Raw genomic sequence first — 12,166 nt, 5'->3', positions numbered from 1 at the left:
CCTGAGGGTCGACACACACTTGTTCCGAGCTTGGTGGAAGGAACTGAGATTGCCTTCAGTTGGATTTGCCTTCCAAGAGGCAAAGGCAAGTTGTTTCAGGGCAACTGCCTCACCACAATATTTAGTGTACCATGGATGGGAGGAAGGGTAAGACAACTGAAGACGAGATGGGATAAATCTATGCATGAGAGAGAGCAGTTTGCTTTGGAAGAATTCCCAGGAAGAATTGATGTCAGAGGCAGTAGAGATGGAAGACCAGTCCAGATGATTGATGGCTGCTTGCAGACCGTGCCAGTCAGCCTGAGTGAAATGCCAGACTCGTCGGTGCTGAGGAGGCTCTCTGAGAATGGCCTGAGAGATGTCCACTTTAACAAGCACATGATCATAAGAACCGATTGGAGCAGAAGAAGAGCAGTAGACATTTGCAGGGAAGTTAGTCATAACCAAGTCCAGAAGAGAAGATACTCCATTGACTGAGATCCGGGTCGGGAAATTGCCAGATTGTGTCAGTCCCAATGAGTCGCAGAAGTACTTTGCTGAGGTGCCATGGCTGGTGAGAGATGAACCCACACCCAGCCAGCTGGATTATGACAGTTGAAGTCGCCACATATGAGGAAGAGAGAGTTTGGATGAGTTGATGGAAGTTGGTCCATGTTGTCCGACAGCGAAATGTAAATGGAGTCCTCACTGTTTGGAGGATGGTACAGAACACATATGAACAAAAGGTGGGAGCGGAGAGGAAGCCGTAGCCAGAGGTACCTCTGGGGGTGGGGTGGAGAGAGGGCAGTGCAAGGAGAGTGAGGAAGAGAGTTTTTGATAAGGATAGCCACCCCACCACCAGGACGCGGCTCAGGTCTATCATACCGGAGGAGGGAGTAACCAGGAAGAGATATTAAGGAATCGGAGACATCTTGAAGGAGGAAAGTTTCTGTTAAGCAGATCAAGTCTGGATTGTCAGAAGCAACCTGAATGGAGAGATCAATCAGGTTTGAGCGAAGGCCCTGGATGTTTGAGGTCCATACCGTTAATGAGAAGAGAGTGGGAGCATCGGGTGCATGACAGGAGAGGGGAGGGGTAGGGTCAGATGAAGGATGAGAGGGGGAGGTAGGAAGAGCAGTTGATAGTGTGTCAGAGATTACAGAGGAGTTACAAGAAAGGGAAGGATGAAGAGGACGAAAGGTTTGATGGTGATGGGATGAGGCACAGTGAGGGGTTTTGTTTTTTGAGGGGGGGCAGAGGGAAGTAGAAGGTTGGGGGAGGTGGAGGTATGAGGTAGAAGGGAGACGAAGTGGGGAGCAGGTAGCTTTGAGAAGGAGGTGGGAGGAGGGAGAATTTGGGAGGGATGGTGGGGGGGGGGGGGGGAGATTTGAAGGGGAGGGGTTGGGGGGGAGTTTTGAATGGGTGGGGCAAGAGGGGAGTTTAGGAGGGGAAGGGCAAGGGGGGAGTTTAGGAGGGGAGGGGCAAGGGGGGAGATTAGGAGGGGAGGGGCAAGGGGGGAGTTTAGGAGGGGAGGGGCAAGGGGGGAGTTTATGAGGGGTGGGGCAAGGGGGGAGTTTAGGAGGGGAGGTGTAAGGGGGGAGATTTGATGGGGAGGGGCAAGGGGGGAGATTTGGAGGGGAGGGGCAAGGGGGGAGATTTGGAGGGGAGGGGCAAGGGGGGAGATTTGGAGGGGAGGGGCAAGGGGGTTGATTTGGAGGGGAGGGGCAAGGGGGGAGATTTGGAGGGGAGGGGCAAGGGGGGAGTTTAGGAGGGGTGGGGCAAGGGGGGAGTTTAGGAGGGGAGGTGTAAGGGGGGAGATTTGGAGGGGAGGGGCAAGGGGGGAGATTTGGAGGGGAGGGGCAAGGGGGGAGATTTGGAGGGGAGGGGCAAGGGGGGAGATTTGGAGGGGAGGGGCAAGGGGGGAGATTTGGAGTGGAGGGGCAAGGGGGGAGATTTGGATGGGAGGGGCAAGGGGGGAGTTTAGAAAGTGGATGATTAATGAGAGATGAACATTTATAACAAATTGGGTTTGTTGTGATTTTCAAGTTAGCGATCCGTTTAAGAACGATGGAGGAGGGGTGGAATGAATGAGAATTTAGAGCATGTCGTGAGAAAGAATTATAAGAGATTGAATATTTTTTTGAAATGGAATGAGTTGAAGAGGAAATTGAAAGGAGCCTTTTAAATAGGAAGAAAAACAGCATGTTGTAATAAACCACTGAATAAAACACTGCAGGGGAAAGTTTAAACATATTTAACCAGAACCGTGAAGAACAATCTTCTATTCACAAAAATACCAACGGGGAGAGGGAGCCGAGAGGGACAACCACGAGTCACGTGAACAGGGCAAAAGGTGAAAGGCAAGGAGATAATGGGGGCGGGGCGAGATAGCGCACATGGACAAAGGCGCACGATGGGACAAAAGTTAATTTCCACAGGGAGAAGACATCGCGGACCGTGAAGGTAAGCGGCATTCTCCCCCAAACCCCCCCCCGCCCCCCCCCCCCCCCACTCGTGTATGATCCGCCATTAATTGGAAACGCCTCATTAAGCTCGATTGCCATTCACGATTTTCTCGGTCTTAACCGAGGGGGTGTCACACGACAGTATTTTCATATCGGCTAACTCGCGAGATCTTGTCGGGGCGGTCACGGTTTTTCGAAGCTGTTCCACGATCTTCACGCACGCTCGAAGTTAAGTAATTGTTCACAATTGTATTTTTGTCGAAACTGTATTTATCTTACGTGTGTGTTGACCGTAAGACACATATTCTGTATAGTGTGTCCCTCGGAAATTCTCGGTGTTCAAATGTTGTGTTTGTGTCCTTCCCCTTCTCTCCCCATCTTGTCTACCGCTCCCCATGTTATATGTTTTATGTGTCGGTTTGTCTTTCTGTGTGATTAATGTTAGCTCTTTCATGAGCCTCGATCTTGTATACAAAAAACAAACAAACAAAAAAACAAAAAAAAACAACAACCACCATCTATTTTTGAGGTCAACATAGGCCAACGGGTCAACATAGGCCAAATTTCCTAAATTGTCAATTTTCAGCCGATTAACTTGAACTTTGAAGACGATTTGCATATCAGGTCGCTGAATTCAACCACTAATTATTTTTGAGGTCAAAAGGATGCCATTCTACTTTATTATGTTTTGCCAAGTGTCGTTCTATGAGTGGTTTTTCATTTGTGTGTTTGTCCGCTCACTTATACTTGCCCACAGGTCACAATTTTATACCGATTTTCACGAAACTTCACCAAATGGTAGAGTTCGTGGTCTGACAGAATCCTATATATTTTTGAGGTCAAAGGGTCAACATAGGCCAAAGGTCAACCACATTTTTCAAATTTCTAAAATCCTAAATCTTCATCCGATTGACTTGAAATTTGAATTGGATTTACCTATCGGCTAAATGAATTCAACCACCAACTATTTTTGAGATCAGCATAGGCCAAAAGGTCAACATAGGCCAAAGGTCAACCACTTTTTTCGAATTTCTAAAATCCTAAATTTTCATCCGATTGACTTAAAATTTGAATAGGGTTCTCATGTCAGCGAACTGAATTCAACCACCAACTATTTTGGAGATCAGCATAGGCCAAAAGGTCAACATAGGCCAAAGGTCAACAACAATTTCAAATTTCTAAAATCCTCAATTTTCATCCCATTCACTTGAAATTTGAATGAGATTTACATATCGGCTAAATGAATTCAACTACCAACTATTTTTGAGATCGGCATAGGCCAAAAGGTCAACGTAGACCAAAGGACAACAACAATTTCAAATTTCTAAAATCCTCAATTTTCATCCAATTGATATGAAATTTGAATAGGATTTTCATATCGGCTAATTGAATTCAACCCACGAACATTGTATCAACGATTGTATATGAATTCAACCCACGAACAATACACCCATGAACATTGTATCCCCCTTTTGTCTGGAACTCCTCACTTCGTGTTATGGCACGTCTGTATTCTCACATGTGCATGTGTCTGGGTTAGGGTTAGTTGTTAGGGTTAGGGTTAGGGATAGGGTTAGGGTTAGGGATAGGGTTAGGGTTAGGGATAGGGTTAGGGTTCTCACATGCTTCCTCTGCCCGTTTCCCCTGCAACCGTCTTTATTTAACCATTTTCTCCCTACACTTGTCCAGCAGGATTCCACTTGTATGTAAAACATGGCTGGTCCTAAAGTTGTTCTTGCAATAACTGTTCATATTTTTCTTCAGGAATTGTGAGAATCGTGAAAATTGAGCCTACATCTTTGGAGTGCATGGAAATTAAAGAAGGTATGAGATATTTCCAGTTTGCTGTATTTAACCAAATATAGGCCTTTTCATTGTATGGCTTGTTTTCTGGAGAAGGTTGGAATGATACCTTTGTAGTATGCCTGTGCATATCCGTGCAATATGCTATACGTGTACATGGTCCATCCGTTTATCGTGTACACGTGTAAACGTTTAAATCTACCAGGTCAATAAGCCTTAAATAGAACGTGTATTTGTCTGCATCCCGCTCCACTCCTCCCACCCCTCGCAAAAAAATAATGAAAGACCACCGGACACAAATGAGAGTGCTCATGCTTAAACAAATCTTTAATTTGCGTCCGTGCTGTAAAAAATGATATATAACTCATGTTTTTTAAGTCGTAACGTTTTTTTCGCTTCACGACAAACCGTTTAATCCAACATACAGTGCATTCAGAAAGTATTCAGACCCCTTCACTTTTTTCACATTTTGTTATGTTGCAGCCTCATGCTTAAATCGTTCAAATTCATTTTTTCCCTTCATCAATCTACACTCAATACCTCATAATGACAAAGAGAAAACAGGATTTTAGAAAGTTTTGCAGATTTATTAAAAATAAAAAACGGAAATATCACATTTACATAAGTATTCTGACCCTTTTCATGTGTCTTTCACTGAGGAGAGGCTTCCATCTGGCCACTCTGCCATAAAGCCCAGATCGGTGGAGTGTTGCAGTGATGGTTGTCCTTCTGGAAGTTTTTCCCATCTCCACACAGGAGCTCTGGAGCTCGGCCAGAGTGACCATCGGGTTCTTGGTCACCTCTCTTACCAAGGCCCTTCTCCCCCGATTGCTCAGTTTGGCCGGGTGGCCAGCTCCAGGAAGAGTCCTGGTTGTTCCAAACTTCTTCCATTTAAGAATTATGGAGGCCACTGTGCTCTTGGGAACCTTCAATGCAGCAGAAATTTTTTTGTAGGCTTCCCCAGATCTGTGCCTCGACACAATCCTGTCTCTGACCTCTGCAGGCAGTTCCTTCGACCTCATGGCTTGGTTTTTGCTCTGATATGCATTGTCAGGTGTGAGTTCTTATATAGACAGGTGTATGCCTTTCCAAATCATGTCCAATCAATTGAATTTACCACAGATGGACTCCAATCAAGGTGTAGAAATATCTCAAAGATGATCAAGAGAAATGGGAAGCACCTGAGCTAAATTTCAAGTGTGATAGCAAAGGGTATGAATACTTGTGTAAATGTGATATATTAGTTTTTTCTTTTTAAAAAATTTGCAAAACTTTCTAAAATCCCGTTTTCTCTTTGTCCTTATGGGGTATTGAGTGTAGATTGATGAGGGAAAAAATGAATTTAAACGATTTCAGCATCAGGCTGCAACATAACAAAATGTGATAAAAGTGAAGGGGTCTGAATACTTTCTGAATGCACTGTAAGTTAAAGATTTGTCTTGGAGTAATCACGTTACATTTCCTACCCTCACCCTCTAACCCTCCCCATCCCTCCACCCGCTTTCTTCCACCCCAACGCTCCCAAAAACATTTAGTCCAACACAAGTTAAAGATTTCTCCAAGAGTAATTACGTTACATGAAACAACAACAACAACTGTTTTGATGGTGGAAATAATTGTAGTAATTACGTTACATTTAATTTGCAGCTTTATCTTATGGAATTAATCCATCATTATAATATTATTAACGTTATTATTGTTATTATTATTATTATTATATTATTATTATTATACATTGCCCATCTTGCTAGACTGGCACAAAACTCTAAAATACGGTAAAGCCCTAAAGTTGCTTATTGGTTCACGAGTTATCAAGTGACCACTATATTCGTCATGTGTGTGCATATGTCTGTCTGTGTCTGTCTGTCTGTCCGCAGCATAACTACCCGATGATATCATCCGATATTGATTAAACTTGGGTGGGAGGTTGATATCATGATCTAGTTGTGTCCTGCCTAGAGTGGGCGTATTGCGACCATTGTGGGCCGCGCCACGCCCGAAAAAGATGTCTTTTTAGGGGGTAATCGAGTTCAAGCTACATCTTCTCCGAAGGATTTGGTGGAATCTGACAGGGGTTTCGATATTTGGTTAGGCCAATGTCATGTGTCTAGCCCCACGGAGCTCGATTTTTCATTTTCGCCCCAAGGTCAAGGTCACAAGGTCACTAAATTTAGAAAAGTCTTTTTTATGGTTTTATTACATTGTTCGCTTCCTGATAGGGTGAAATGTCGTACATGATCTTATATTATCACAGACATAATGAAATACAGGTTTTCCAACAAATTTCAGAATCCTCGACCTTTGACCTTTGAAGGTCACAAAGGTCAAAGTTTCAAAGTTGTCAGAATCGAACCGAATTTTCGGTATTGTGGAGCTAACTAACCTCATAACTGATTATACATTATTTTCTATCTCATTTCAAGGTCAGTAACCTTCATTTTGACATTTCAAAGTCACAAAGGTCAAATTTTCAAAGTTGTCGGAATCGAACCGAATTTTTGAAATCGAACCGAAGAATACCGCTTGCTTGTGAACCATCGTCGTCTCCTGACTTGTTTCATATTTATTTTCATCTCAATTTAAAAGGCATGAATTTTCGAGTCAAGTCAAAGTAACTTAACAGCAATGGCTCATGAATGCAGCCACCAATACGTTTCTGTGTTTGAAAAAACGTCTATAACAACATGGCGGTGATAAATATGTGCAGGTCTCGCCTCTCTTTACCCCAACCATTGCCGGAGGGAACTAATCTGATACTCTGGTGGAATAAACCCCACCCTGAACGAATGGATGGACAGAAGCTGGATTTACAGGCCCACTCCTTTCACAGTATAGATCAGCAATGGTACATGTATACGTTTACACATTTTTGTAAAGGTTTTATTTTTTCCCCATGTACACGTTCATGTACATATACATGGTCACAGGCTTACTTTATAGATTTTCAAACCCCAAATGCTGGAAACAATAAAACTCTAAAATACGGTAAAGCCCGAAAGAAAAGCCTTTGTCAATGTTGAAGCCCCACATCACACTTCCGCTTCCTCGTTGAAGACTGCATTGGCCCTGGACTCCAAGTGATCTAGTTCAAAAGATAAGAAACCCATTGGGAATTGTCTTGCCGATTCATTTTATTGTTGCCTGTTCCAGTTGGAAGTTGTATTTTCAATGCTTTGTGTAAACATTTATGTATCCGTTTCTCTTTATTCTCATCCGCATGGACCGTGCTCTGCCACTTGCTTTGTTCTACCCTCTTTCCGTCACTTCATTATTTCCTTACTCTATTCTATTCTCTACCTTATTTACTTATCTTACATTTTTACATATTTTATATCTTACATTATTATATCTTACATATTATGTCTTAATATATCTTACATATTTATTACATCTTATTCTTACATATTTTTTTATATCTTATATATTTACATATGTAATTACATATTCTTACATATTTACATAGTTATTATATCTTGCATATTTTTACCAGTCTTATCTTACACTATTACTATCAATCAAGCTCTCTTTAATAAGTAAGTAAAATAAACCTGCTCTGCTTCCAGGTTTTCTACATGTGTTCCATATTGTCTCTCCTACTCTCAAACCACTGGCCCAATCGTCTTTCCACAATTCTTCACCGTGTCCTCTGTTTTATTTTCCTTTCAACTAGACATTTACATAAGTTTCCCATTCTGGATGCTTCTTCCTCGACATTTGTGTTTCGCGGTCCGCCATTAGCCTGATTACCGTCGCGCTCCGGCTCGAACATATCGGGTTTAATCCCAGCAAAATCCACATTAAATTCCTCAATCTCTTCTCTGACAAATCCATCGCAAGAACTTCCCTCATCCTCCGAAAATCCAGCACAAACTCGCTCTCACTCCCACTCAAATTCCACAAGTATTTCTGCACTCGCTGACGCCATAGTTGTTGACCTCAATAAGCCTATTGTCTTTCCGTGACGTCACAGATGCGCCCCGCCCACTTTTGAAATTCATTCGGGAAATTTCCAGGAAAAAGTGTTTTTCTCATAGTTAAAATAATATTTCAAAGATTTCATTTCAGTAAAACATAACTTCAGGATATATTATATAATAAGGCTCAATATATATTATCACTTTACTTGCACTTTAAGTCTAGGGTGTCAATAATTTTGTCAATGCCATTTCTTTTTATTTTCTGATTTAAAAGGATATATTAAGGTCTGAATAAAAAAACAAAGGTTCTGTTGTGGCGGTTACCTTATGTGCAGGTAACCGCATGTGGCGGTTACCTTATGTGCAGGTAACCATTACCTTATTTGGGCATAATACACGCGCACGGGCATGTTGGACTTTTGGTTGTGTGGACGTGACGCACGCGCGGTTGCCGGAGCCACGCCCTCCGAAGAGGGCTTTTGGCTTTATATAAGCGGGCCGACTTCCTTTCGCTTTTTGTGTGCTGGATCTTGCTGTTTGAATAAACCAACTTCGAACCCTACGAATGGCCTCGTTCTCTCACCTTCTGCGACTCCTAAACTGTAATATTAACAGTGAAACAAAGAATTGTGGAGACAAAATTATTTTGTCAATTTCAACTTATTTTTAGAGAAAATTGTGAGTTATTTGAAAAATGTGCAAAGGTGCCAATATTTTTGGCCACGACTGTACGAGATTCTCTCAGGAAACATTTGCACTCTGCTTCCTCTCACCTCTGTTTGCTCTTTCTAATATGTGGAGACTTTAATTGCCACCAATCTGGCTGGTTGATGCTTGTTCACAAACATCGGTACATGTCTGAGTAGCTAAGCCATTCTACACAACATCTAAACGTACTCTATCTGTTTCGTTTCCAACATTCATCTCCCAAAATGATAAGCATTCATAATTTGATCTTGTCATTTAAAACGTTTCCTAAAACTTGTTCTGTTTCCTCTCAGCTCCTCTGACCATGTCAGACCATGTCACCATAAAGGTGACCATCTCTTTGGCAGTTATTAGAGAACGCAACATAGATGTCTGAACATGCATGGTGTGGCTTGGTAAATCTGATTGGTCTGACCTAAAATATTTGGCATGAATTTCTAATTTGTTCAGGCTGCTGTAGATAACTTGCCGATTCTTTGTGAGATACTCCGTGGAATCTTTAACGTCCACCAACTAATGCTATCAGACGAATTAGACCATCATGTGCCTGGAACACAGTTGAACACCGAATGTTGAATGGTTGGTGCAGTGTGTGATGCAATGTACTGCCTGCGCAGCACCAATGCGACAGTTTTATTGTCAGATTAAACAGCTCAAAGGAAAGTGTGCTCAGTTGCACCATCATGTCAGACATGATGCGGAAGTAACAATTTGATGTCGTAATGAGTTGCTCCCAATGTAGGGGTTGCACCGTCTTCAAATTTCCTTTTTCCTGGGGTATATGATAAATGTAGCTTTGTCTACTTTCTGTCCATAAATACAAAATGAGCAAAATGTTTGAGATTTATGAAGTCAGGCCTTTGTATCGATCGCAGAATCCTGATGTTATCATCATGTCGTGTCATGTTAATGATGTTATCATCATGATGTCTCCTGATGGTTGTATACCTGGTAAAGTGTACTGGTACTGCTGACAAAGTGATTTTATGATTGTCAGAAAGGGCTATTTATTGATTTTTTATTTTATTAATTTTCATTAATTCTTTCATTCATTCTTTTATTCTTTCATTTATTTATTTATTCTTTCATGCTTTTATTTATGCTTTGATTTTGTTCTGTGCTCTGATTTTCGCAGAGAGATCAGAAGAGCACATAACGATTCCCTCTACCAAGGACGACGTGGGGTTGAGTGATCAAGAAAGCGATTCCATTCAGACATCTGATATTTTATCTTGTCAAGAGCAAGTGAAAAGCCATAGCAGTGAGCTACCGTACAAGTGCTCAGTCTGTGGAAAAGGTTTTTATCAGTCGTCACACTTTCACATTCATGTGAGGACTCATAACAGCAAGTATCCATATAGCTGTTCAATTTGTGGAAAAGCCTTTAGGGGTCCGTCGCACTATCGCATTCATATGAGGGTTCATAATGAGGAGGAACCCTACAACTGTTCAGTTTGTGGAAAAACCTTCAGGAACATAGCACACTGTCGCACTCATATGCGGGATCATAATGATAAGCGCCTTTACAAATGCACTATTTGTGACAAGGCATTCTTTCTGTCGTCATCCTTTCGGGATCACATGAGAGTCCATAGTGGTGAACGGCCTTACGAATGCCCAACTTGCAGAAAGACTTTTGTTCGGTCCTCAAATTATTACACGCACTTGAAAATTCATCAGGTGGAACGCCCTCACAAGTGCACTGTCTGTGGCAAAGGTTTTAAGCAGGCTTCAGGCCTGCAGCAGCACATGAGAACACACAACAAAGAATGTCAGTACAAGTGCACTGTGTGTGTTAAAGAGTTTCGTAAATTATCATGCTATAGGACACATGTAAGATCCCATTCCAGATTCAACAATATTCAGGTCGTTTTAACAAAGGATACTTTAAAAGCTAAACAAAGTGGAAGTTTTCCCCTCGTCACAACTGTCCTGAATAATCTACCATATGAAACAATAATTGGGAAATTATGCCATGTGCTACCCCGGCTGGAAGCGAAGACTTCCCCAGAAGCAGGTCAATCAATAGGACAATCCAAATTGAGACAAACCTCGGCTACGAGTGGACAGGAACAGGATAAACCCGCGACGCAGTGAACGGGAATGGGGGAATGTTGAGGAATGAACAAAGGTGGTATATTAGGGTATTATGGTGGGCAGAGAGTGGAACCGACTATTACGGAACCAAATGCAGACATGTAGGAATATGACGCTCCTGGTTGGGGTCAGTAGATCTTTGCAAGTGGCTCCAACACCTCACAACTACACAGGTGTTATCACTGAAATAATTTGATCAACAACTTGATGTACCAAGCAATAACCAAAATTGAATACAAAAGGAATAAAGATGAAAAAGGGAGGACGGAGAAAAAAAAGTGAGAGCCTCGGCAGATTTTTCCACAACATGGTCGAGGATGGATGCGGATGCCTTTGACTAGGATGAAATAATTATCATTGTGTAAATTTATGCGGAATGCGCTGCAATAAAAATGCAAAAAAGGTACATCTGAATGAGTCATTCATGAATCCCAATGGCCCCAAATCCCCATTGATATCCAACCTTGAATTAAAGTGGTAACTAGAACGGCACTCGGTAGAGAGCATGGCTCACCAGTTCATGTTTTGTATCCCACTGATCGGCCGGATGTGGATTTGAACCTGAACCAAAATCTAATTGGCTTGTTCTTGTCAACTAACCAACTCGTCCACCAAGTTTAGTCATAACTCGTCCAGAATTTTTTTTAAATGTGATAAAATCGATTTTTGGCAGATCTCTCAATGGTGGATAATCACTGAAAAAAAAATTAAATAATTGCGTATCCAAACCATATTCAGATCTTCACCAAAATCAAATCGATTCTTCTTTTTCATACACCCAACCTGTCCACCAATTTTGTCCAAATCCGTCCATAACCTTTTGAGATATTCTGCTATGTCGGTTTTGGCTCTATCTCCCATTGGTGAAGAATCACTTAAAAATTCTACTAGCCAGATCCGAATCTTCACCAAAATCTAATCATTTAATCCTTGTCACATACACTACCTCTCCGCCAAATTTCGTCGGAATCCGTTTACAACTTTTTGAGATATTCTGAGATATTTTTTGAAATATTTTTTTCTTTTCAAAATATTTGAGGTATTTTGAGATAGATATTCAACATTTTGAGATGTCTGTTCACAAACAAACAGGAAAAATAGACAAGTGCATGGCTACAATACTGGGTACACTAAGTGTTACATCTTAGTGGAAAAATAAAGTTTCAGGAAACAGTAAGTATGCTGTATTATTATTAC

At 41.7% G+C, this 12,166-nt stretch overlaps 1 protein-coding gene across 2 annotated transcripts in view; it reads left to right on the top strand.

The window, feature by feature from the left end:
• LOC137416782 (uncharacterized) overlaps positions 1 to 11,375 on the top strand; it is a 35,965-nt gene extending 24,590 nt beyond the window's left edge. For both annotated transcript variants that reach the window (XM_068102408.2, XM_068102407.2), the window contains exons 3-4: positions 4,209 to 4,268; positions 10,008 to 11,375. In XM_068102408.2, the coding sequence (XP_067958509.2) occupies positions 4,209 to 4,268; positions 10,008 to 10,969 (1,022 nt within the window). In that variant the 3' untranslated portion in view covers positions 10,970 to 11,375. The remainder of the gene's footprint in view (positions 1 to 4,208; positions 4,269 to 10,007) is intronic.
• The last annotated feature ends 791 nt before the right edge of the window (positions 11,376 to 12,166 follow it).

The sequence above is a fragment of the Myxine glutinosa genome, chromosome 1 (genome assembly GCF_964187855.1).
Source record: "Myxine glutinosa chromosome 1, kmMyxGlut1.1, whole genome shotgun sequence".
Classification (NCBI taxonomy): Eukaryota; Metazoa; Chordata; class Myxini; order Myxiniformes; family Myxinidae; genus Myxine; species Myxine glutinosa.
The sequence above is the reverse complement of the archived record's forward strand: the minus strand, read 5'-3'. Positions and strand labels throughout refer to the sequence as shown.